The sequence below is a fragment of the Thunnus albacares genome, chromosome 15 (genome assembly GCF_914725855.1).
Source record: "Thunnus albacares chromosome 15, fThuAlb1.1, whole genome shotgun sequence".
In the NCBI taxonomy this organism is placed as follows: Eukaryota; Metazoa; Chordata; class Actinopteri; order Scombriformes; family Scombridae; genus Thunnus; species Thunnus albacares.
Window position 1 is genome coordinate 12,519,310 of NC_058120.1, and position 27,219 is coordinate 12,546,528.

At 39.3% G+C, this 27,219-nt stretch overlaps 3 protein-coding genes across 5 annotated transcripts in view; all 3 read right to left on the minus strand.

Moving 5' to 3' along the window:
• Nucleotides 1–1,999: 1,999 nt before the first annotated feature.
• On the minus strand, nt 2,000–13,104 carry lin52 (lin-52 DREAM MuvB core complex component). The gene is made up of 6 exons (XM_044376026.1): nt 13,033–13,104; nt 11,547–11,621; nt 11,400–11,437; nt 11,214–11,280; nt 10,944–11,027; nt 2,000–2,211 (listed from the first exon to the last, which is right to left on the minus strand). The coding sequence occupies exons 1-6, from the start codon at nt 13,049–13,051 to the stop codon at nt 2,156–2,158; spliced, it is 339 nt and encodes a 112-aa protein (XP_044231961.1). The 5' UTR covers nt 13,052–13,104; the 3' UTR covers nt 2,000–2,155.
• Nucleotides 13,105–14,875: 1,771 nt separating this feature from the next.
• pomt2 (protein-O-mannosyltransferase 2) lies at nt 14,876–21,857 on the minus strand. Of its 3 annotated transcripts, none has more exons than XM_044375983.1 (22): nt 21,692–21,856; nt 21,104–21,229; nt 20,930–21,014; nt 20,745–20,849; nt 20,522–20,630; nt 20,025–20,133; nt 19,201–19,360; nt 18,999–19,105; nt 18,808–18,890; nt 18,342–18,451; nt 18,185–18,251; nt 18,021–18,081; nt 17,834–17,912; nt 17,517–17,668; nt 17,334–17,425; nt 17,154–17,230; nt 16,989–17,060; nt 16,824–16,883; nt 16,627–16,732; nt 16,406–16,546; nt 16,202–16,313; nt 14,876–15,556 (listed from the first exon to the last, which is right to left on the minus strand). In XM_044375983.1, exons 2-22 carry the CDS (start codon nt 21,166–21,168, stop codon nt 15,451–15,453), a joined length of 2,058 nt encoding a protein of 685 aa, XP_044231918.1. In that variant the 5' UTR covers nt 21,169–21,229; nt 21,692–21,856; the 3' UTR covers nt 14,876–15,450. The 3 variants fall into 3 exon arrangements, with proteins under 3 accessions (XP_044231918.1, XP_044231916.1, XP_044231915.1); XM_044375981.1 differs by having other exon boundaries at nt 21,650–21,856; XM_044375980.1 differs by having other exon boundaries at nt 21,104–21,857.
• Nucleotides 21,858–23,065: 1,208 nt separating this feature from the next.
• Nucleotides 23,066–27,219, minus strand: part of LOC122998258 (latent-transforming growth factor beta-binding protein 2-like) — an 83,812-nt gene continuing 79,658 nt past the window's right edge. The window contains exons 40-41 of the mRNA XM_044375041.1: nt 27,032–27,181; nt 23,066–25,454 (exon numbers count right to left, since the gene is read on the minus strand). Of these exons, the coding sequence (XP_044230976.1) occupies nt 25,279–25,454; nt 27,032–27,181 (326 nt within the window). The 3' untranslated portion in view covers nt 23,066–25,278. The remainder of the gene's footprint in view (nt 25,455–27,031; nt 27,182–27,219) is intronic.

Consider the following 27,219-nt stretch of genomic DNA (forward strand, 5'->3'; position numbering starts at 1 on the left):
AACTTTAGTATTTTACACAGAATTTGCGTGCAGATGGTTCAACTGAGTTTAAAGTCTACAGTAGCTATAGCACTTTCTCATAATGCATCCTTATGTTGTACTTATTTAGCATTATTTGTGGTTAATATTGTATGCTTTATTGATCACTTATAAGCTAATAATTACAATGATTGGTGGCAGGTTGTGATTCTTTATCTTTTCTCTTATTTGGTAATTATGATAATAGTTTATAATGCATAAATAAATACTGATTTTTTTCATATTCTAACTAGCCATCAAGTCTGCAATTATGAATGTTAATAAGCAGCCTAATTAATAAAGTCTGCAGTAAACTGTTCATGAATGGATTAAGTAGAGCTGCAACAATTAGTCACCAACAATTTCCATGGACAGAAAATTAATTGGTAACTATGATAATGATCGATTAATCGTTTTGAGTCATTTTTTTAAAGAAAAAATATGCAAAAAATTTCTGCTTTCAGCTTCTTAAATGTGAAGGTTGCATCCTGGGTTTTGTAAAACGGTGATCAATATATTTCAAAATTTTGTGGCATTTTATATACCAAACGACTAATTGATTAACCGAGAAAATAATCTACAAGTAAATTTATAATGAAAATAATCGCTAGTTGCAGCACTAGGATTACTGTCCAGATGCTCTGCAACTCTTTTCCAGAAGATGATCAGATGTTACATTAACAAACACAACAACCTCAGGAATTTTTCACGACCTGGCAACCTAAAAGTTTTTCTTATTAACAGCTATACGGTATTAGTAAAGGCTTTATAGGTCTATGTTCAGTGATAAATATGCAAATATACTTAGACTAATTGTTTAAAAGTAACAATTAAAAACATTCATTCATTTTTCTAAAAGTCCACAGTATTTTAAGGGACCTATCAATCAGTTTGTCAGTGATAAGTTCCAGTAGGCTACTATTATCAGACTGAGCACTAATTAAAGGACATTTTCTGCACATGCGTCCAAGACTTCCCACATGGTTCTCTCTCTCTCTCTCTCTCTGTGTCCCCACACTGGAGCAGCACATACAGACGAAGTCACTCTTTCTGAGTGCTTGTAAAATTGTATAAATAATCCATATTTTTTCGGAGGGGTGAACCAGGGTCCGTGTGAGAGGCAGGGGGTGAAGCCACTGAGGCAATGGCGGCCTCTGTCCGTGTGAATCGGAAAGACGATTAGGGGCTTATTAGCGGCCTGGGGAGAAGTGTAACTTGTTGGGAGTGAGCGACCAGAGCCCCAACGACATCTCCAGCTGAGAACAGTCCGAGGCATTGTCTTACCTAATTATGGCGGATGGACTTCTTTTTGTTTCCCATTCGGCATGCCTGTCTGATTCTCTTTTTGCCTGGCCGCTAGCTCCGACAACGCTGAAGTGTGCTAATTAGAAAAGAAATGGTCCTAGTAATTATGTCAACTCTGATTAACGGCGATGACAATGAGCAATATTATTTTTACGCAATGTTTTGTGTATGGGACCCTGCTTCCAATGCTCATTAAATGGAAAACATGCCCTGGTAGCCGGGAAAGCACTCTCACGTCGGAGCTCTTTACATGTGCTCAGCCGGAGAGGTGCTGCACTTTGAGGAATGGCAGAGATGAAGTTATTGCCCTAATTAAAAGCTCAACAGTCTCTAAAAAAAAAAACTGTTGTATCCATTTTTTTTTAGCTGCAAACTTCATCAACTTGAGGGAACTTTAAACAACAGGCAATCCTCTCTTCATTTTAAAACTTTTTATTATACAACTTCACAAATTGCAAAAATGTAAATCATGTTTAAAATAGAAATAAGAATAAATAGGGAACATTTAATCAAGGCAGGTCTACAGTTAACTTTAGCGAAAAGTAAATAATCATTTTTGACTTTTGATAAAAGTAAAAGGCATCTATCTATCTAGGAGGACAGGTGCACCCAGGAGTTTGGAGCACTTGGAAGTTTTAAAGGAGGCCACAGCTGTGGAGATTGAGCAGTTTGCTCCATTTCAGTGTTGAAATTGAATATCGAAAGTCTTTGAACATTGTTGCGAAGATCTGAACAAGTTCAGAGCATATTGGTAAACATAAATCAGATTCACCTTGCAGTCCCAAATTTCCTGTTGCTTGCAAGAAAACAAAAAGAAAAAGAAAAGACAATGTCACTTCTTGGGCCTCTCCAAGATGTTCAGGAACTTGCCTCTGGTCATTTCCCTGGCTGGAAAACAAACAAACAACAACATCACATATTTAAAACAAACCATTCAACAGTTTGATTTACCACCTTCCTTCAATCTTGGATAAGTTGGTAAAAAATCATAAAACTGTCAGACTTACACAACAAGTGCCTGCAGCACTAACTAATCCAGAACTGTTGTTTAGTAATGCAAAGCATGTATTTAATATCTGCAGTGTCACACTGGGAGGTAATTTATACAAACATCTGTTCATTCAGGACATGGAAAACAACATAAAATGGAGACATAGCAACCAAAGAGACTTGTGATTTGCTTGATTGCTGTCTCAGTGTAGTGCGGTATAAGAGCTCAGACCTACACATGTATGAATGTTCATGTACATGCAACTCATCGAGATGAGAGAATACTGAGAGGATAAATGTCTCTATTCACTTTAACGTGTGATTATGGAGGATGCTCATGTATGAAATAACTGACAGACAGACAGCAAAATAAAAATAAGGAAACCATTTTCAAGGCAAAAGAGCACTTTTCATCTTAGCAGTCACAAAGACTAAACAGTAACAATATGCTGCATGTGATGCATATAACGTACTGTATATCTTTAAACACTGGATCACATTTTAACTTCAGTTTCCTAAAAACAATTCAAATTAAACAATGTGAGATGGGCACTGTAGATTTACGCTTGCCAAAGTAAATTTAGGACAAGGGGTTAAAAGTAGGCACTGCTTCATATAAAGGTTAGGTAGTCCTTAATGGTTAGGATACATGCCACAAAACAGCAACAAATGAGGTTAGATTCTGGACCTTTGTTGTAGGGCTGCAACTGACATTTATTTTCAGTATCAATTAATCTGGAAATAATTTTCTCAACTAATCATTTAGTCAAGGAAATGTTAAAAAATAGTTAAAAAAAAAAAAACACGCATTCACAATTTCTCAGAGGGCACAGTAATTTCTTTAATTAGCTCGTTTTGTCTGCCTATGAGCCTAAAATGTTAAGATATTAAATTTACTGACAAGGAAATACAGCAAATTGTCACATTTGAGACGCTGGACCTAAAACTGTTAAAAAAATCACTGTAACGATTAATCAGTTATCAGATTAATTTCCTGTCGATCAACTAATTGATAAATAGACTAATTGTTGCAGCTCTAATTTGTTGCATGTCGTAAGCCTCTCTATACCCATGTTTCCTGTCAACTGAGACAAGAAATGCCCCCAAAAAATCCTTTCTGTTTTTTTTTCTCCTCAGAGACCATATCACTAACACCTGTAAATAAATGGACCAATAATCATATTAAAAAACACAGTCACATACTGTTCCTGACATCATGGTATTGAATGGATAATATATCGTTCATTTTGCAAATATTTCACAGCTCAACTACTTGTCCCCTGCTGAATTGTAATGACATGCGCTGCAAATAAAACTTTTTTTTGTTTTGCTAATTAAAATGGTTAACATGGGTAAACACAACAGCGAGGTAATTCCATGTTGCCATATTGAAGATGTCTGGGTGGAATCTGGTGAACAAGCGCCGCACACAGTCCTACAACAGGATCGTCCCAACTGGAGGCTCTTTGTGAAACCGCTCTTTACTGAGAGAGCAAACATTGCTGAGGCTTTTCTGTCAAAGACAAACTCTTGTGTCACCACAGAGACTGCAGGGACCTTCCTGCGGCATCATCATAAACCCTGGAGAGGCGCCAACCAGGTACAGTAATTACTCTTTGTTAAAGATAAGAACAGGATCAGGCTCTCAGCTCCACTACAGTGTTTATGAGCTGCCAAGCTGGAATCACCTCGGTGACTTTATTCAGCGTCTAACTAACCTTGTACATCACACAAATGCAAGACTACAGAGGAGCAGAGTGAGGACTGATTTCAAATGGGCACTAAGCAGAAAGTCATCCACCTTCATAATGCCTGCAAGAGAAATGTGATCAGGATCTCAACTGGCTGCTGTCTGCCTGTGTGCTGGCGTGAAGGCGCCCCTCCTCTCCTGCCCACGGCGGCTAATGAAAAAGCCGGGGCAGTTAGTAATTTAGATGAGTTGCCCGGTGTGGAATGATAATGGTGCATCTGGGCGTGGGGGCCACGTCACCTTGAGGTGTCCGTCATTAGGTTAAAGATGATGCTAATTGGAATGGGATGGATTCATTTTGCACTTTGCTGTCTCTTCAGATCACCCTAAACAAAGTCATCAGGGGGACCTCTGGACATGCGTAGGGTGCTTCAGATTGAAATGAAGCCATCAGAATTAGGTGAGGCAAAGTAATTACATCAGGATGACCTGGAAATCGCAAGGAGGTTGATGTCACTTTCTTATTAGGAGCAGTTATGCTAGGAAAGGTAAAGGGTAGCGGTTCATATTTTTGATTTTTAAGTTGTCATGCTTCTCTCTATTTTGTTATCTCTTCCCCGTCTCTCGATGAGCCCAAACTTTAAAACAGATCAGGGATGGTTGTGCCACTCCTCCTGAGACCCCCTCGCCCCGCTGAGCGTCTCATTAATTACGGTTCAGTGCAGCCTTCCCCTACTCTGATAGAAACTCATACCATTGATATCATCGCATTAAAGACCCAATTAAACATAAATCAATGCTCAATTTACGATGCATGGCTCTTCTTTTTATAAAAAGGAATTATGTGGTTGCGATTGGCAGGCTGAAGGTGAGCTCTGTGTCAGTGATGGGGCTCAAAATTCAAACATCAGCATCTCATTACAGTACATGAAAGATTGGGAAGAACTGAAAGCAAGTAACTAAAGGCCTGCAGTGCAGGTTGTCAGTATTTGGACAGTAACACATTTTTCATTCTTCAGACTCTGTATTTCAGAACAGTCAATACTGAAATAAAATTGTGGATACTACATCAAAGTGCCAAGTCTTAGATTTAATTTGAGAAGGTTTATGTCAATATTGAAATAACTGTGTGTGAGATATTTACCTTTTAACACACAGTGCCCAAATTGTAAGGGTTCAAAAGTAATTGGACACTTATTTCATGCACAAAAGAGCTCACACATGGCTCAGAGTAACTGTCAAAATGCTTACAGTGCTGGACTGTACGTAGTAGGAGAACTGACAATGGAAAGAGCAGCGATATGCTTGTGTCGCAGCAGACATTTGAAGTTTTTATAGTAGGAAAGGCACAGGTTAACATTAACAATGTCTCCAAGTGTCCCAGTAAGCCATGACAGTGTGACAGTGAGCCAGAATTCACAACACCAGGACCCTGAAACTGTGGCAGCTAAATGGAATTCAGCCATCATTAATTTGATTATTTACACCTGTGATTTTCCTACTGTGACACGTCAAAATGTCCTCAGTGAAAAACTGGTCATAGAAATAAAGAATATAAAAAATGTGTACAAGTTATTAAAGTTATTTAACAAACTATATATATGAAGACATTTGTTTTTTGTCAGAAGAAATATGAAGACTAATCATCAACATAAAATACTGCAATGCTTGTTAATCTGTATGATAAATACATAAACAGATGAGTATAGGAAGCTTCAAAGACACACACGCCCACACACTTGTACACTCTCCTACACACACACACACACACACACACACACACATACACACACACATGGGCTTTGTCATACAACAGGGCAGATCAATACTGATTAGGGGGACTTAGAGATTTGTTTAGTTGATTAGAAAGGTCAATTACTAATTTTGCACTAAGTTAATCAGCATCTTGTTACGACTGCCATCCATACTAAATGACACCTTATGGATTGTGCGGGCCATCTCCTCGCCCTGTTGATTTGTTGCTATCTAATTATCATTTAGCACTAACTCGTCAGCGATTCCATCAGAGTCTACTGTGCTAAAAAGGAGCACGTGTAAACAAAGCCACAAAATTACTGTATTTAATCATTTTACCCAAAATTCACAATTCCCCTGTTGCTTGACTGCAATTCACTTTTTTATTTGAAATCATTTTAAACGTTTCAAATAGACACACAAACTGAGCTTAGCCAGGTTATCATCAGATGATGGCAGGAGGCCAGTATGGAGCAGATAACTGAGGATGAGCTGCTGCTGAAGGCTCCTGTACCCCCCCGGCTCCAGTAATCCTCAAGCTGTAGATTTTGGCCTGATTACTGCTGCTCAGGTACATTGTCAAAATGAAGATTAACCCAAATCTGCAAACAGCTAAATATGCCCTGTGGCTATTTAAAATCTTGCCCTTTTTCCTAAATTAAACACCAAGCGCCAAAAGCTACACTGTAGGAAATCCTGTGGTGCAACTCGGAATGTTCCTGCAATATTCTCCGCGCTCTGCACTGGCAAATCATTTTCATTAGGCAAACGCCGAGTGGTTGGAATGTAAATGCACAGGAAACGCTGTGGTGTAACATCTTACTTTCCCCTCGTTTACGGTGAGTGATCTCGGTGTCATTGTCACAGCCCACTCCCAGCCCCCCACCATGACTCCCCTGTGTATAAAATGAGAGTAATCATCACTTCGCCCCCCTCAACAACCCCTCCCCTGCAACACCCACTCACCCCCCCCCCCCCACTCCCCTGCCCGTCTCTCTCAGTGGCACGCTCCCGGTGAGCCGCTGGACGCCTGTTAGCTCAAAAGACAGATGACCACCTGGGTTAACTGGAGTCCTGGACCCCGGCCCTGACTGCCCCAATTCACTTTCATTAAGAGTTAAGAGGACTTATCTGACCCTCGCTGCCCATCTCCGAGTGCTGCTCAGCTATTACGGGCTGTAAGCTTTATTTAATGGATTTAACATCCACTTTCACTGCCCTCGTCCCCGGGGACAAGGGAGACACAGAGGAGATGACACACACAAACACACACACACGCATGGAAACACTTGGAGACACACACATTCAGCCTAACACCCCCCCACCCCACCCCCTCCGCCCGAAACACCCCCACCCTGCAACACATACACCTGACGCTCATGTTTGTGTTCAAAATTCAATTACCCACTTATTGATACTTCACAGGGATATTTAAGATGCAGACACGAGCTGTGATTTCCCAGGGGAGCCACTGGTTCCTCTTTATGTCCCAACCGAGAGGGCCCACCCCTCCTCTCTTCCTCCTCCTTCTCCGATGCATTTTCGCCTGGCTGACACACACACACACACATTCACACACCAAAACAAACACATCTGTACCTCCCAACCCCTGCCCCAGCCTATGCCTGTTCAAGAGGTGTCCTTATTAATAGGCAATCAGTCAAAAATCATTCATTAAAAAGCCTAAAAGGTTTTACACCCGCACTATGATTAGCTGGGAAAGAAAATCCAATGAATTCCTAATGCCTTTATGGAAATGAGGTGTCATTTCCGATCTGCTCAGGGAGGCGGCAGGCAGGCAGAACTGAAGAGCGGCGTATGAGAGTGTGTGTGTGTATGTGTGTGTGTGTGTGTGTGTGTGTTAAACTGCCTCCCGTTCTTTTCACATAGCTCCAACACTGATCCTGTTTAAGATATGGACAAGCTCTATCAGATACAAGCTGCAACCTGCTAACACCGTGGAAGGAGATACTCATGTCATCCTGTTTGTGAAATGTGTGTGGAACTGCTAAAGATTTTACAACAATGACTATAAGTAGCAGCGCCGTTATGAAATAGCAAGCCCAATAAATGTGATGGCTAACGCTACGGGAGCTAATTTGAGAGAACTAATCATATAAGGCACAAGGTTAGGCACAAGGAATTTGATCATGTTTGAAATTCTCGAGCAAAACTCCAACAGCTCAATGCCCTTCCATGTTTCACTTTCCGTTCAAGGAGACACACCACAACACTGCCATTCATCGCCACTATGAGCCTGTGGAGGAGCTGGGGAGAGGTGAAAAGATGAGCACAGCAGAGTAAAGGAGGTGATGAGGAGGAGGAAGGAGGGTAGCATCCCCTGTTCCTCATTCAGCGGCTGTCAGCACAGGCACTTCATAACCGCCCGCCCCGCGGTCAGCCCGCACTGATGGATTGATGGAGGCACATTAGCACCAGTGGGGCCCAGTGAATGCAATCATATTCAGCAGCGGCACGCTTCTAATAGGCCGGAGATTGATCCTGAGGGTGAGGAGGGGGGGGTGGTGGTGGTGGTGAATGCGGGCCCATTAGGAGCTGTCAGGGCAGGGCGACCTTCAGTCTCACCTTCACACAGGCAGACGCAACAGGGGTCAGCCCGGGTCTACGCCAGGTGGCATCGTGGCTGGGGGAAGAGGGGTGTTCAACGAGAAACAACAGGTGGTCCGATACCGAGAATGCACTAGATATGATAAGATTTTGCTTGTTGCGGAAATAAATGTTGTCTTTTCCTTGTCTTAAAAGTTAAAAGATTCTTTTCTGAAGTATCTGTCAAAAGAACAAAGAATTTTCTTACGTGTAAATATCTCCAGAAAGGATTACCCTGAAAATATCCTCACATTATCAGAATTAACTTTTACACGGCCCTACAAGCTCCTTAGTTAGCTTCTGAGTCTCAATTTTCTTTGTAATTGGTGAAATCCTTACTGAAGTTAAAGATACAATAATGAAGACGCTGCAGAGACTTCAACTTGAGACAAATCAAAATTAACGAGCAGAGTGCACAGTAAAAACCTTTCCTAATTAACAGCCCGTCCTAGCAGGACACGTGTTAAATGGTGGTCTGTAGCCTTGAGCCCACAAGTGTGATAGAGCACCGTCACCAACTCCAGCAGCCATGTTAGCAGCCGTCTCAGTAGCCGAGGCCCTCCAGTGCGTCCCAAAGGAGCACTCAGCTTTCAATTACCTCCAATAACAGCACTTATCAGAGTCCTCAGCTTTCCCCAGAGACCTGGGGCTTGATGCCCACGCTCAGCGGCCCGAGACAGCGGCATTCATCATGGGGCGGAGTAACAGCTGGGGCCTGAGGAAGAGGCACGCGTCAAGCCCCGCTGGGACTAGACCGGGCCAGCGTCACACAGCCATTGTTGGGGGTGCTTGTGGTTAGGGAGGGGGGGGGCATAAAGGGTGTGTCACATCCTCCCCTCATATCCATGTTAACACATATGTACAAAGTGAATGTGCACAGTGTACAAACAGAAATGAACACTAGTACTGCTTAGGTGTATTTTAGAGATGGAGGTATGGTGTTCTCATATTAATTTCAGGTTCAGGTCCACTTTCTCACTGCAGTAGGGTAGGCGAGTTTTTACTGCTTGATTGTGCTCTGCCCATTAACCAGCTTCCTCTTTAATGGTCCACATGTTGAAGGGGGAGGGGCAGTAAATCCTGTCCCCTGCCCTCACTCCACCGTGCCTCTGCGGAGTCTCGTTTACGGGTACTGAAGAGTACACAAACATGATGAAAAAGTAGCTGAGATTTACGAGGCCTCCCCTGACAGCCAGGAAAAGGAGAAAATTAAACCAGAGAGCATTAAACAGGCACCCATTACAGGGCTGCTCCGACACCAATAATAACCATTGTGTCCCGTCATCCCGGGGTACATGACATGATTGCAAATCCTGCAGTCCTCCACCTATGACAGCTAACATCTTTATACCAGCCAGATTACATGCTTCTGCAGGTTTAGGGAAGTCAGGGAGATTAGACACTTTTTAGAGTGAAATTAATTTGCAACTTGTGGTATATGCAAATCATCAACACACGCTACACAATCTATAGACACTTTCTTTAGCCTTTTAATATGATTTACTCCTCTCTAGGCTCTCACGATTCCTATATATGGTATATATTCTATATGTCTATTTGGGTACCACTGCAGTAATGTTTTACTCAATATGGAGTCAACTCTCCTGCCTAAAATCTGATGATCTCTTTTGATAATTAAAAAGTTTCCACATATGTACTTATCAAATTTGATCAAAGACTTTCCAATTTATGTTTAGCTGAATTTGATTCATGAGGGCATGCCGTCTTTAAGGAATTCTACAAAGCATTGAGCTCATTACAAGCCAATGGGGCAGGCAGGCCGCAGTGCAACATTTCTACTCTTTAAACCCTACATTATAATACTCCATCTTTATGTACAGGCTTGTTGGTTGTATTTAACTGACTTGGGGGGAAAAAACATTTATACATTTCATCCTAGTAACAGGGTGGGTGGGTCTATACCACAATTCCTCATTGCTTGTTTGCTTTTTCGCTGGAAAAATAAATACCCATTTTTCTCTTAGGAAAATATGAGCACTTAGCTACATCTCTCTAATCCACACTCCATAAGGATTATGACAATGGAGGTAGTAAGAGGGGAATGGATTAAAAACTAGATTTTGCATCCATCAAATGCTTGAGCACTTGTTGTATGGGCTCATGCGGGCATGCCCTTGTTTCTTACCTTTTTCCAATTTAACAAGATTGACCTAAATCCATTATTTTAACACCTCAAGGTCAACTCAGTGATGTTGTTTTGGAGATCGGAGTTGAGTCTGAATATCAAAGTTCACATTTCTACATATATTCTGTCTTTGGATAACAATACAAAATTATTTGTAGTCAGCCTGTTTATGTTCTGAATGTGAAAGCACACAAGGATACTGAGAAATCAACTACTGCTGGATATAGATACAAAAAAAGCTAGAAAGCTTATGAGCACCATCTAGTGGTAACATGAGAACTTCAATCGTCTGTTTCACAGCTCTTGTTTGTACATTTGCACACTTGTCACACATATTTTTAATGTGTGATCAGAAAAAGCAACAAAATTTTTTTTTTGCCTCTGTGCGCATATGCACTGAATTACATGGTTTGTGTTGTTCATGGTACTCACACTCCTCTAAGCCCAGCTGGTAAGCGAGGTTCTGAAGTCCTTTGACCTTCTCCATCAGGTTGGCTGTAGTCAGACTACCCAGCTCTACAGAAGGATAACAAGATCCATAATCAAAGCTTTTAGCTTCATGTAACTAGTTTTAGCAAAGTGTTATCTTGTGTGACAGGATTATATGTCTATATTTCCTCCACTCTCCCTGTTTAACACCAGCTGTTGCAGGTATACAGAAAATAGTTCAATATAACAGATTTCCAATGTTTTGTACATTACCTTTCAACATTTCAATGTCCTCACTCTCTAGTTCAGCCATCCACTTGGGGGGAGAATTAGTGATGGGCTGTGACATAAGAAACAACACAGGTCTTATTATAGATAAGGACTCTATATTACAGTATGTCTAATTTATTTAGATATCCAGTTTGTAAATCAAAGTGAGCCGAGGTGAATTTAACTCACATTTTTACAAGATGCAGCAAATTCTGCAACTCCAGGTACTGTGTGAGAGATTACAGGTTAATTAAGATTAAAACAACGCAAGACATAGTAACCATAGTAACCATCCATAGTAACTAATGACACAAGAGAGAGAGAAAGCAAACTTACACTGCTCCGGCCACAGGTCTGGTGACGCTCTGTCTAGCTTCTCAAAACTCAGCAAAGAAGACTCAAAGTCGTCACCTATAAAGATATAAAAAGTAGTTTTGCCTTTTATTTTCTACTGAAAATACATTAATTCCCTTTTTCTTAAATAATGTAGTTGCACAGTTTTAGAGAATTAGAGTGAACACAGAGTTGAACACTGAAAGTGACTTTCAGTGCTTTGTGTACATTATTTTCACTTCCAGCTGAGGGACTCAACAGTGTCATATGTCATATGTTTACCTCTAAACAACAAATGTGGAGTTAAGACAAGGGTGTCGCAACTTGAGTTAGATGAATATAGCTGACAGGTATTGGCCTTTTATTAAATATAGTAAATAATTTACATCACGAGAGATACATGTAAAGACTTATTAAGACTCATTAAGCCTCTTTTTTTCCTCCATATGTGTTCATTTGATCCTTTAAATATGATCCTGTAATTTATTTCTTCATCTAAAGGTCTGATGTGGTCCTTTCTGTGACTGAACAGGTGCACATTGCTAACAAACAACATCCTACTGTGTTTCAGTTAACACACAGAAAAGTAAAGCAAACTGTTATAGAAAACTGTAAAAAGTTACAGTAAACCACAGCATAACTTTAGTCAGGAGTAATGTGAATTTACAGCAGCCTTTCTGAGGGCCCACTGATTCATAGTTGTTGTAAAATGTACAAATCATATATGATTTGATACTGCATATGATCGTATAATGTTTGTTATTTTCTGCCATAATATTGGCCATTTTGAAGATATCATACAACATTATAATGACATGTTTTGGACATTGTTTTAACACTATATACATGTTTTGTACGTGACATGTACCATATGTCATATACAAAACATTAGCACTTAAACATGTCTTATATACAAAACTTATTATATAGAATAAATAATAAAAAATAAATAAAAATACAAAGTTTATACTGTGACGGTGTATAGTTTGTCACCAGATAAGACAATTCGCGGGTTTAATATAATGCTGTACTATTAAGGTGCTTTACTGTAAAAAAGCACAACTACGCAGTAATAACAACAACGTCACTATCACAGCAAATAACAGTCAAGTAAATAATAACGATGTTGTGAAACATAAGACTGTAACTGTTACCCCATAATGTAACATAGTTTAGCAGCACAGAAGCAGGCTTCATAGAGTATTTCTATGTTTAAAGCTCAGCTGTCTGGTTAAAACTACACGAAGATGTTCAGGCAGCTTGTCTGCTCTGCTGCTCTGGACAGACAAAACACCAGTGGCTAGTGAAGGCTGTAGCCAACGGTGAAAAAACATCTCCAAACAGTAAGAATACAGAGCTAAGATGTGTGCTCTGTCGTCTTGGGATGTTCGAGTACGACAGGAGAAGAGTGGTTACCGATTTACGGCCCTTAATAATGTCAAATGTCCAGTTTATACACGGCATAGCAGCGTAAGGAATTAGAATTTACCTCCATTTGGAGACGCCATCTTCAGAATAAACACGTGACGGACGGCAGCCAATGACAGCAGGCGTCCTCAGAGTTGACGCGTATTGGTGTAGTTCACCAAATCTGCCACTAGGAGGCCGGCTGGTTTATTCCAGTATAAGTCCAGGGTCCAGGTGTATGGCGCACAAAAAATGACAACTAAAAAAAAAAAAAAATTATCAAAAATAAATAAATAAATGAATGATTATTTATGGAAATGAAGAGAATAAATCCAAGACATTATTTTAATTATGTCCCTTTTCATTACCAAAATGCATTTTTTTTCTCCTTTATTTATGTATTTAACTATTTATTTCTGCATTTATTTATGCTTATGCCATTTTTTGTGATCCATACGGGTGAAGTTACAGGTATAAATATTTATACGTACTAGGCTGTACCATGGCTACATTAACATTTACTGCATTACACTACACTACACTTAAGCAACTGAGTATGAGAATGGAGCTCATTGAGTGAGAGTGACAATTTAGTGATAAAGTGCTGCAGAAAAATAAAATCAAAACTAAAATTTGTAGCTCTGTACTACAGTTTTTCCTTTATTGGGGCCCAAGCACCTAACAGTTCGTTCACACTCTCCATTCAAATATATGAGTATTTTTCTGTGTCCAGCTACAGTTACTTATTGTCTCTACACACCTGACAGTACACATTTCAATCAAACTTTGACCAGGTCATGTGGGTTAAAAGTCTTTATTTTTCTAAAAATAAACTTGATGAAAATTAGGAAATTAATTTGTTTTACACACAAACTCATCAGGAGTTTTGTTTACTGATTGCAATTCAAGTGAATGGGCCCAAAACTTTTACATAATTAATTAAAAACATAATTTTGATGCCACAGGTGTGAGCAAGACAGACATCTCTTACCCTGCAGTAAATTCTCATCCTCGCACCATTGAGATTTGATGCTTCGCCATGACAGAGGAAGTTGCTATAACTTTATTGTACATGCTCCAGTCTGCACCAAACTTTACATGTTTGATAAAAGTCCCAGCCTGAACAAATCTACATGACAATATTCCATCAGTGATGCAAACTGGCTGAATAGCGCTCCCTACGAAATTTCAGTGGACAAAGCAAGTGATGTTTTCTCCTTCTTGCATTGTCTGAAAACAGCCCGGGTCTGAAGACATCTACATGTCTGTGACAGAAGACCTTCGATTGCGTCGTGGCCCGACGTGCATGGAGGCGCGAGGGCCCATTCATCGCTGCTTGCAGCTTTAATTACATTTCCTACTTGAAGTCATTTAATTTTCATAGAAAATTTTATGGTTTAATGATACCAGTCTATGTAACCAGACCCAAAAGGTACTGAGATCCTCAAAAAAAATTAATATGAATATATAAACAGATATAGGAACAATTCAGATTGGTTTTATAGCCTATTTTAAGGTTTGAGGCAACTCTTTGGTTGCTTTAAGGCACCATTTAGGTTGTGTCTAGGATGAAAATGTTTTGTATGATTGTATACTAAATTCTATCCATTATTGTTTACAATTGTATTTCTTTTGATTTCTGATTTTATGGCAAATCTTATGTTATCTGTCTCACGTTGTTATAAAGTCTGTAACTCTCTGTTACTGTAAGCTGGACAATTTTTAATATCAGTGAAGCTGTCCTGGTTAAATAAAGTTTTGTTTTTGTTTTTTTTAAAGAGAAAATAATGGAAAGACTTGCAACTGTGTACAGAAAAAAGACTGTAGGTTACTTGAAGCAGTTTCTTAGTGAAAGTGAAAACTCAGTTTTTGTTGTTACTGAAGAGGATGAAATATTGATGATAGGAGCATGAGAAAGCACAGGCTACAAGAATAACATAGTTTATTGATCACACACAGTCAGCAGTAGTCTTATTGTCAAAAATGAAGCCAGTACTAGACAGCATTAATGGCTAAAAACAATACAAAAATACCGGGCACAAACATCAATACAGTCTCTGATAGCCTATTAAAGGGTTTTTAAAAAGGGTTTTCAGTAAATTAGTCGAGCAAAGAAATGTAGTAATGGAACATTTCAGGATTTACTTTCACTAGCTCCTTGGAGGCACTTTAGCTTATTATTGTGACATACAGTATAAATCCAGGATGTAATCTGTGTTGTGAGTTAAGGCAGTTTGGTGACAATTAGTGTTTAGATCCTTCTTCTCAAACACTCCACAAGACTCTGGCTTTCATATTGCACTGGTTCAAGTCCATCTTATACATACATGATAAACTACAATACTTGGACATAAGACACATAAATACTTGGACAGGTAGAGATACTATTGTAGTGTGTACAGTACCTTTGAAATATTATTTCTATCTGTAAACGATGTCCCTTATATTCAGAACATTTGTTATATATCACGTCATTAGTGTCATCTTCATGCAAAGCTGACTAAAACTCCCAGGAGTCCATCCACTTCAGGCCAGCCATGGAGCTGCCCAGCTCGTGCGCCAGAGGCCCCGTCATGCCATAGGTGAGTGGATGAAACAGGTAGAAACTGACAAAGAACAAATGCCAATCAGTTACACAAAACAAAGCACATTTAAACTTTACATGTTACAGTCATCTAAAATCATTCGATGAGAATCTCATCTAACTCTTGGCAAGAAAGTTTAAATGTTCAATATGAAGTTAATTTTCAGGATTAGTTTAGTTAAGCATAAAAAATGGAAGCAAGGGGAAACAGCTAGCCTGGCTCTGTCCAAAGATAAAAAAAACCTGTCTACCAGCACTTTTAAAGCTCACTAATTATCATATTATATCACATTTAATCCTTAACAAACAAAATATAACATGTTAATTAGTGAGATTTAGTGGCAGTGTTTTTTTGCCTTTGGATAGAGCCAAGCTACAAGTTTCCCCCTGCTTCCAATCAGCTTCTAATTTAGCGTGCATACATGAGAACTCTTGGCAAGCAAGCCAATAAGCCTCTTACCCAAAATGAGAAACTATTATTTTAATATCACAATCTTTCTTCATCTATACATCAACCCACAGCAGACAGAGTAAGTGCAGGAATGTTTTTTGGGGCTATCAAAAGGCATTTTGAGATTATCAAAGGAAAGAATTGATGCTTAATCACAAGAGACCTCATTAATTTCAACAGATATCACACATTGATGATATACTGTTTACGACTCACCTGTAAAGAACACTAAGCAGAAGTAAAATCTGCCCGACTCTCTGCAGCCAATCACAGTAAGGTGGATGGAGCAGCAGATCAGCGCTCTTTAGCAGGATGTCTAATGTAATTCCTGCGAGAAACAAACAGAATGCTTCAAACAACATGATCGCCTCTGTATCTTCTATCTTCTATCTACATAACAGGATGCATAATGTAATGTACCTGTCAGCATGCTGCTGAAGAGCATGGCAGGGAAGTAGTGATGGTAGTAGAGGACACGGCCCATGGTGTAGAAAGGTGCATAGTGCAGAAGCCAGCCGAGGAGTAGGAGTCCTCCTCCTCTCATGAGCACACAGGAATGCTCTGAAACAAAGCAAGAAAAACTGTTAATTTATTTGACAGTAAAATCTACAATGCGATGATGCCACTGTCGATGATCCTACCTCTTCTCTTTTGGTCCACTGAGACACCTCTTTGTAGGGCGATAGAAGCCACGACCACCATGATGAGATACAATCCCAAACTGGCCAGATTCATCCACCAGACCACCTGAGAGGAAGAGTATTTAATCACAGTGTGTACTGATAAAACAAAACCTACAAAACCACATAGAAATGAATAAAGCCAAAGACAGACTTACAGGGTTCCCCAGCAGGTAAACACGATACTCTGTTTCATTCACTCCAGAAAATCTCAATCCCTTCACAAAAAAAAAAAACAAGAACATATGCAGACGTAAACTTAACTATTCATTTAACTGGACTACTGTGTATTAAAAAAATAGATCATAGATCATGTGATGCACCTGATAGTTGATGGGCCAGTGCCAGGGTTTTGAGTTCATTTCATTGTCTTTGGGTTTTAAACCACTGTTGCCCTAAAAAGACACATTTTTGTTACAATAATCACTTCAGACAAAACATATTAATTAAGAACAGGTGGGTAAACATCTTTTTGCATAGCTCCTTACTCTTATCATAACAATATGGGACTCCAACAAGATCTCCAGAAAGTGAGGCTTCAGCACTGACAGACTAATGTTGGGCACTGTCAGAACATACAAGGAGAAACAGCGTGTTGGTTAATGCTCAACATCTAAAATATGAAAAAAAAAAAAAAACACAGGAGCTCAAGGAAATGTGTATCATACATTTGGGATTGATATGATCTTCAATGTTCCACTGAGAGCTCGGAGTCTCCTTCAAGTAGGGACTACAGGTCACCTCCACCTGTTCCCAGCCCCTGAACAGAGTCAAGACCTGAAGTCAGCTTTCACTGTCCACACACAGAATGAATCTTTATAAATATTTAAATAAGATAAAGCCATTCTTACCATTTGGGAAGAGTCTTGCCAGAGGAGTAAAGCACACAACCGGTTGCTCGGTGCAGAAAGCGGACTTTGCTGCGCAGCACCTTCACCAGGTCACCCTTCCGACCTCCACACACCTCAACCTGCCAAAGGTCATTGGTGTCTCCTGTACCGTTCTAACAGGCCAAAGGTTAAAAGGTGTTTAGGATATAAGCAGAATTTGATGTTATAATACTATACAACTGTCCAGTAACTTTACAGTGTGCTTCAAATAAGGTGGGTTATTTATTATTACACACCTAATCATTTGGTGTGCAGCTTTATGTTATAGGCTTACTCACAATGCCATATCCTGTAACCTGGAAGTGTTTCTTAGTCAGAGGGGCCTCATGGAGGTGACTATGAAGGTTGCGAGTTGTTCTGAAGGAAGAAAGAGAAAATGAACAGGATAGAACAAACATGTAAAGTAATTTTGACTAGAAAGAGAGTGAATCATTTAAATCAGCTCTGTGGTGTCATGATACTTACTCTTTGTGCTCCAATCGGATTATGTCACCGTGACGGACCAGATCAGGGGCTCCAGACTGAGCTTTATAAGGATAAATAATAGAGGATTATACATTACTTTAATATGATTCCATAATAAATGTTATTGGTATTGATGAAACAGTAAATCAACCCCTTCTCCTCACAGTTATTATCATCCTGTCTGTGAACCAGCCACAAGTTGTTGTAATCCTTATGAAGGTAGGATGTCACCTGTAAGCACACAATAGAAAAATTTAGAGGAAGTAAAACTTATTATGTATATATTTTATTATATTTGACAATGTTTCCATGTGGCCTGACCTGCTGCTGCTTTGCTCCCACTCCCTCTGGATATAAGTGCCAGTGAGAGTGCAAATAGCCTCCAGCAATACGCAGGTTTTTTATTGTAATGGTGGAGCCGTACGCCAAGTCTGCAGCAGAAAAATAGATAGAAAAAAAGATATTGCCTCACATTGTAAAAAACAAAAGAACGAGTACATTTAATGGAAAATGTATTTGAGAAATAAATTAAAGTGGCAGCCAGTCCCCACAATAGGCAATTATGGAACTGAGCATAAACAAGAACAAAAAGCTTTCATAGAATAACTTCGATATTTCACTTTGATTCGTGAAGACAGTGAAATGTAAGCAAAACGTTTGACCCCGTCTGGCTATCATCAATACTAAAGGAATGCATAAATTTCTCTTTGAGCTTCTTTTCCATTAGTGTTTTAGTAAACACAGCTGCACTGCCATGTGGTTTTATTCACACGTGTTTGGGACTCACACTCAGGCATGGATGCATTATGTAGATTGTTCCCGATTAGACGAGACTGGAAGGCAGAACTGAAGAAACCGTCTCCTGGTCCACTGGTGAAAGAGAACGATTGTGACTACTCAGACAATGCAGTTGGATGTTATCGCACAGTATTGTGTGAGCGGAGCAGTAATCACACTGTATCCAACAATCAAACTTACCTTTTGTTCAAAACAACAAAGTGGATTGCGAATATTGTAATGTAGAGGAAGAGGGGAAGCAAGATGAGTCCAACAACTCGAGCCAGGAAGTGTTTTGCAATGTCAACCTAAAGTCAGGAAAGACAGAAAAGTCAGCTGAACTGTTAAAATCACTCATCAACACCATCAGTTACCAGAATGATTAAATGAATGCTGCTTTTACCAGTGACAGACTCAGGTCCCCCAAAAGTCTCCAGAGGTCCGAGACTGTGTTCAGTCCCACCAGCAGGATGACAAATAGACCCACAAACTTCACCCCCAAAGCTCCAGCAAGATTTACACCAGTCAGTACCAGCCATAGCCACCAGGGGGGAGTAAAAGGCCTGACAAGCAGTGGGACAAATCAAATGTGTACCATTTACTGCTTATTAAACCAGCAGTTATACCCTGACTACCTGCCAAACATTAAACATTGCAAGTAAGGAAAGTGGTTTAATGGTAAGCACCTTATTGCAAAATAAAAAAATGTTTTAAAAATCTATCATGCGGTTAATAAAATACAAAAATAAACTAATAAACTAAAAATTAATGACAAATGCAGATCACAGGGCACAAAAGGAAAGTCTTAAATAAGTTAATTTAGTTTGACCAAAAGTCATCAGTGTTCCATTTACAGTAACACTAAATCCCCTTATTCAGCCTTTAAAAGCAAAATTGTTAATAAATTGTTTTAACACACTATAGTGTAGTTATAAACAGATATAAGGACATTTTAAGGTTTATTAATGTACTATATTTGTCAACAATCATAACTGCTCCTATGAAAACATATTTGATATTAATACAAACCATTGAACTGTTATTTATGAAGCCATAGCCAACTAATGTGTGGTAGTTTTACTTGAAAATGTACTTAAACGATTAATTGATAATCAAAATATCAGTCAATTCATTTGCTGTTGAATTAATTGGTTAATCTATTTATAATTTTAACAATATAAAGCAGAAAACAAGACAGAAAACTTAAAGTTCTAGTGGTGTCCTTACCTGTGTCTCTGCTGGTTGAACTTGACCATGCTCAGCACTGCTGCCATGATGAAGAACATGAGTATGGGGTCCAACAGGATGTACTGGGAAATAGTGATGCAGCCGGTGTCTGTCAGGAGGGTGGAATTAAACACAGATTCTTCTCATCTCATCATTTCAACAGAATAAATGTAAGCTGCTCTTGCATGAATTCAATCGTTTAATGTAACATGCAAACTGATTATCTTAACACACAAAACACTCATCAGTTGTCTAATTGCCATATTGGTAAAATCAGCATATGACAGACTTCTGCTAATAAAATTATATGGAAAATGACTTAAATTACACTTTCCACATGGTCATTTCTCTAAATATATATATATATATATATATATATATATATATATATATATATATATATGTGTCAGATCTATCCAGAGTTACTGTGCATGTTGTTTTTATTTTTTCCAGAAAAAAAATCATGCAACATGTACAATGTAAGGATGATTACTTACCAAATATGAGCAGAGTAGCAGTGATGAAAGCAGCACGGTGAGACTGAGACAACTCCAGCACTATGAGGTAGGCAAAGATGGGGAGAAAGGATCCTAACACGGCACAGAACTAAAGGGCAGGAGGAAGGACAGAAGTTGTGACAGGACCACATGGTTATATATTCAAATTATATTGTAAAGCATTTGGAAAAGGGAAAATTTCCCAGTGCAGAGAGCAGCGTACCCCTCTCATCCCCCAGTAGTTGTGGTGTTCATATTTATCTCCTGGCTTTATGAAGGGAAAGGTGCCGTCATAGCCGGTCATGTAACCAGCGAGACCTATCAGCATCTAGAAAAGAGCAAAGGAGGTCAATATTCATCAAACTAGACAGTTGAACCTATACAGAGTGTAACAACCTGTCATCTTACTTTTCCAAGAGGAGGATGGACATCAAAAAAGAAGGTCCTGTTGATGTAATAGCTTCCCATCTTCCCAAAGTGTGTCTCATCCCAGCTGAAACACCAAGAAGAGCCCTCGTGTGACAAATGATGCAGTAAGATGGGCAGAAACCACACACATACATGCAGAAGACATTCACTCACCACACATGAGGGGGCTCTGTTATTTTGTACAGACGTGTGGAGAAGGAGAGCCCCATTACCACCATCAGCAGCAGCAGTCTGCATGAGGGTTCCTCACTGGTATTAGAGGTTCTTCCTCTGTTTGACCTGTGAGCAGATGTCCCATTTGAAGACTGGCTGTCATCCTCTGATGAGTGTTGAGTGTTTTTGGATGGATTTTGGAAGGTCTGAATTTTTTCTGAAGTGGGACAGCTTTTCCTGTTTCGTAGTTTTGAGGTGTCCCTTGCTATGTTGCACTGTGTGATGCATTCCTCCTTTGCCATTAGGATTTTAAATCTGTGTGTAAACCCCCTTCCAAACCAGCAAGGTGAGATCCAATACTGTGATAATACTATTTACTCATATAGTCATGGCCACCAGGGACAAATATCCCTAATATCTACAGTTAGCATAGATATTAACAAGATTTAATACTGGTATATTCCTCAATACTGTAACCCACAATATCTCACCACTCAACACATTATCACACATAATATTTGTTACATTATCGAGCTATTAACACACTTTCATCAGTGAAATACTTATCCGAGCTTGCTACTTTCTAACCAACTGTCCACTCGTCCAATGGCGGCATCCCAAACAACAACAGACAGGTTTGTGTCGCCTCAAATAAGTACAGTTTTATTCTTCAGAGGTTTACACACTAGCAACACAGTCAACACGAGAGGTTACGGATCGAGTCAACGACAGCACGTATGAAGAGAGGTGGTTTCTGGGAAGTGTATTCTACTGTGCAATTTATGTCGGCAAGGGACGTGCGGCTAGACTCAATTTCCCAGCATCCTCCTGGAATAGCTCCTCGTCCCACTGGTATCCAATGGGAAAAGAGCGGAGCCTGTGATTGTGCGGTTTGCTTACTGGACACTAGAGGGCAATATCGTTTAATAAATCATTTTAATGCCAATTTCTTGTTTCTCATGACAGTTAACGTTTTGTTAATATAACAGGTATTGCCCAGTTCTGACTTATTCGTAGGTTCGAGTAGTGGTTTTCAGAGTGGGTTCCGGGGACCCCCAGGGGTCCATGAGGGGGTTCAAGTGGGTCCCCAGCAAAAAGGGGAATAATTTATTTTCACTATAAATCCATCCAGAAGTAACACAATAACAGAATGTATGTCTGTTTTGGTCATAGTTTTCTGTAATAAAACATCTAAAAGCAAAAATCTTATCAGATGGGGGTATATGGTCTAATTTGAGTCAGTTTAGGGGTCCTTAACGTGGAAAAAGTCTGAGAACCACTGGGTAAGAGTATTTCTGACTATAGGCTACAAAATATGTGGTTCATATGTGCTGAAAACCCAAAACACCAGTGGTAGAAATGAAATACTGGAGAATATTGTACCTTATTCCACTACATTTATTTTGCAGCTACAGCTATTACTTCTCAGACTAAGTTTTTACATAGGCCTGCAAAACATGAGCTTACATAACACGTTGAACATGTTCCTAATTAAACTAACCAGCAGTTTATAAATGAGTTGCAATCATCTCCACCTTGACCAGCTGCAACATTAAAATGGTGCTTGCATGCTAACATGATCATTATAATCCAGTAGTGTAATATATAATACCAACACTCTGCAAGGGCACTTTTACCTCTTATGCTTAGTACATGATAAATTTTGCCACACTAATTCACTTTTACTTGAGTTAAGGATCTAAGTACAACTATTTGGACACAACTTGAGAGTTACATAATAATGTGTCAGCCATCCCTGTGCAAACATATAACAAACTGTTCCACTGCTGTATTATCATTGGCCGTGGTTGTAGACTATTAATAACTACAACTAACAAAACACAGCATCCTGTCAATTGTTTCAATACAGGTGAGAAACTTTCATAAGTACCTGAATATTTACATGATGTGTGCCAGGTGTGCTGGGTGCCATTTCTCAAAGAAAATTCTCAAAGAGATTTATATTTTTTACATTTTTATTTTGATGACTGATAGTGATTACAGTCAAGAGGTAAACAAAATGAATGAGCATGATATTTCCAATGACCATAGCTTTACAACAAAACATTATCTGAAGTTATTTGCGGGTTCAAAAGGCTTTAAATATTCCAACTTTGACCTAAATGTTAAACTTCTGGTCCGGTTCCGGTTGATGATTAGAGCAGCACGGTAAAGTACAGTGGACATCAAGTGGAAACATTTGTACATTTGCAAGTTTATAGTTTATGAATGCAGGTTAAGGGCATAAGTCATTAACTTAACTCATCCTACAACATTAGAATTCCTTCTATGTTTATGTGCTGCTGAGATTTCTGGAGAGAATTTCAGTCCATTAAACAAATAATGACATTATTTTCTTAAACCTGAATATAAAAGACAAAAAAGCATGAGTGGGAATTCAAATACAGAAACCAAACAAGTGGGCTGATACTGCTTATGATACATTCATGACATAAGGATCCAACAAAGAGACTAAAAGAAATAATGTTCACAATTACTAATATTTAACCGTAGGGTTGTAACACACAGAAGTTGGTGCTTGCATTTCAAAAGCATTGTCTTTGTAATGAACTTGAAGAGACAAAATGTCTGCGATCAGAACGATGCTGCCACTTCCAAAAAATATATTTCATTGTCTGCTCCACAGGGCAGGGTATACACACACAGTTCTTCTGGTACAGTGTCAGCCACTCTCCTCATACATAAAAAGATATGCTTTTTTAAAAAAAAAAAAATTTTTACAGACATGTATAAATCTACAAAGCTATAATGCCAGATTTTTCTTACATTTTCTGTTTTTATGTCAAACAAAATATTGGTTGTGCTATAATGCATTAAGAGAATATGTAACAAAAATAATACATAGTACTAGATCTGTACAAAATATACCAAACCTCTCCAACGAAGCCTTTGTCTTTACATGCATTCAGCGATGCACACATGGGAATGGAGACCAGGGATCCAGTGGCATTGCAGTTGAATGAATAATCCTTTTGCCTGTGCAACATGGTGACATAAAACTAATCTTTTACTTTAAGCAGTGACATTTGTTGGATCATTTCAACTAATTAAGCTTCCTGTAGTTTCACAGAGGTGAGGCTAGAACATCGCCTCGTATCAGACTTCAATAAGTCTTTTTAGGAGTATAAAACAAGTTAATACTGTTAGAATCAGCAACTGTCAAAATTTACTACTTCATTGCTGGTATTAAAATTGTGAAATTAAAAAAAAATAACTGCAATAAATGATGTCAAACAAAGGAAGGTAGGTAATACCTATTGCACCTTTTACAAAACATTATATAGTCAGATCATCATATACATCTACAGTTTTTCCAGGTCCAGGCTGAAGCTTTTAATATTAAAGTTTGGCTGTGTTTTCTTCCCAGTTCTTGGTCCAGAGATCCAACAACTTGATGTATAGCTTGCAGTTAATCTTGAAGAACAGAAAGATAGATGTGGGAATAGTTCTTTCTTTGAATTTCTGTTGTTTGTCAACCCCGGCATGATCCGTTTAGTCCGAGGTCAATGCAATTTATAATGAGTGAGATATTATTGGTGAAAGGCTTGACAGTGATGCACGATGCTGATTTCAGGCTGAATTCTTATGACATTCCTTCTTTTACAAAAGACATTTATTATCTCCCCACACTGTCACTGAAGTCAATTGGTCAGACAAATAAAAAAAGAGGAATCAGGTTTGCCCTCTGAAATAGGTTTCTTGCTTAGTTTGCAGAGGCCCGTCATGTAAATGAAATAAATAACACAACAAAAAAAAGAAGAAGAAGAAGAAGAAAGTGACAGAAAATAAAGTGGAAAATATATCTGCATATCAAATTGCCTGGGGTTACTGAATAAAACAGATCAGTCCACAAAATCCCTTTAAGGCAAATGGATATCTGGTAAAATACTAAATCCCATGTAATTCATTCACTGCACAATTCCTGGTCCTCTTGTAAATGTAGGAGGGGAAATTAGTGTATTCTGTGCTGAATGCAAGTGTGTATGTTGTTGTATATCTGTGGTGTGTGTCAGTGGTATGTAGGGAAACGAGTTTGGACGTTTCAGCGTTACTGTTGGAGGTTTAGTGCCAGGCCCTTTAGGGGAAAAAGGGCAGAGGGGTGTATGGTGATCTTTGAAGGAGCAGGATGAAGCCAGCGCTCAAAAGTCACTGTCTCAGTTTCCTGTCTCTTGAAGCACAGACTCTGGGATCGTTGGGATGCATTTGTGCGGCTTGGCAGAGGCAACGAAGCCGGGCAAACAGGTGCACTTGTAGGACCCTTCTGTGTTGGTGCATTGCCCGTTCTCACACAAGGGCACCTTGTCACTGATGTCCTCACATTCGTTTATGTCTGCAGGAAAAGGAGACATGACGATTTAGTCAGTGGGGAGATTTCACAGCTGAAACAGCTGCCTGCACCACATCTGCAGCTGCGTGGTCTTATGGGTATGAGAGGTGGAATGCTAAAATGATTCATATTTCTGATTTCTCTTAAACTGTTCTTTGGTCTTTCTTTCTCATTCTCTCGTATTCTCTAATCATATTGACTCAAACTTTGGGGATTTTTGATCATGAGTTTCATTGTTGAGCTTGGAAACGGCAGTTGATAAAAAAAAAAAAATTCCATTCCAAAAGGTCCATTAAGTGTTGTGGAGCCTTCAATCATACACATAAGTTTTGGATCACATGCCTTCTTCAGCAGATGGAGTTTGAGACATGGACGAGAAGTCCTCAAAATGCTCAGTAAAAATGAAAATTTGAACATCCACATTTCCATGAGAACTGGGCAAACTCCTACCTGTTGATGAAGATCATGTGATATGATCGAAATCTCCACAACAGCTACTAAACGGACCTTGAGGTGAAACTGTCTTGTCAACTACATTGAATTTGTTTGAATGATCTGAAAGTTTTCTCTGTGTTAAAAACATTACACGCTGCTTATGAGCCAGAACCAAAGATGTTTTAATTAGTTCCACTAAACTTCACATTTGGAGGTTTACAACATAAATGATATGTTGCATAATATCCCATCTTGTATATCTTTAATCAAACATGCCGTCATGTTGCGTGTTGGCTGGATAGACTCTGAACTTGAATTCCCAGCCACCTTGAACACTAAACTGTTCAGAATGATGGTAAAATTAACAATGCATTGGATTCTGTTTCCTTTTGGCCTTCAACTGGTTTTTCTTTCCTCTTTTCAGCCCGGGAGGTCTGATTGTCGTTTCAAAGCAGTCAATCTCAAATGACTCTCCTTCTGTTTATGTCATGTTCTGATGGGGAAATGCTAGTGTGGTGATATTTATAAAAGGAGGCATGGCACGAGTTGTGCAGCTCCCACATGTTTCCACAGTGTCGGAATTCACTTCGTTTCCTTGGGAAAGCAGCTGACCTTGGAGCTGATAAGCCCATTCGCAGACTGAATATTGTAATCATTGCATTTCATTACGACAAGACAGTCTCACTTTCTTACAAAACAAACAAAGTACACTTCAAAGATATAATATCTGATGTAATGGCTAAGATTCAAGGTCTTACTCTTGGCAGCGTGCGACTAGTCAGACCAAAGGGTAACACATGATGGTTTTGAGGAGTACACTGCTTTCATTAGTTTCCCATAAAACATAACTTAATGCAACGTTGTTAAATTCAAAGCTTCTCCTTGAGCTTGATGATATACTGCACGAAGAGTTACCTCACTGAAATTAATCCGAGACCTGGCTCCAAAAGGATTAACACTGAGGGAGAGAGTTCACCGTGGTTTGATTTCAAAATTCAGCACCACATCTTGAAGCAGGATTAAATGAACTGATTGATTGCCTATTGATTCTAGGAAGTCCCTGAACATTTTTGACTTGGAACACGGAGTCTAAATGTGGGTGGTCTGTTGAGAAAGATATCCAAGATACTGGAGAAAGGACCCACCTATACAGGCCATCTTGTTTAGGTTGAGCTCATAACCATCGAAGCAGTCACAGGTGTAGCCTTCCCGCACACGAACGCAGCGGCCGTTTTCACAGCCATTCAGGACTCCACATTCCTCCGCTCGGAGACCCTCAAAGCCTTCATAGCGCTCTGGAATGGAAGGAGAAATATGTAAGAGAAAAATCTTT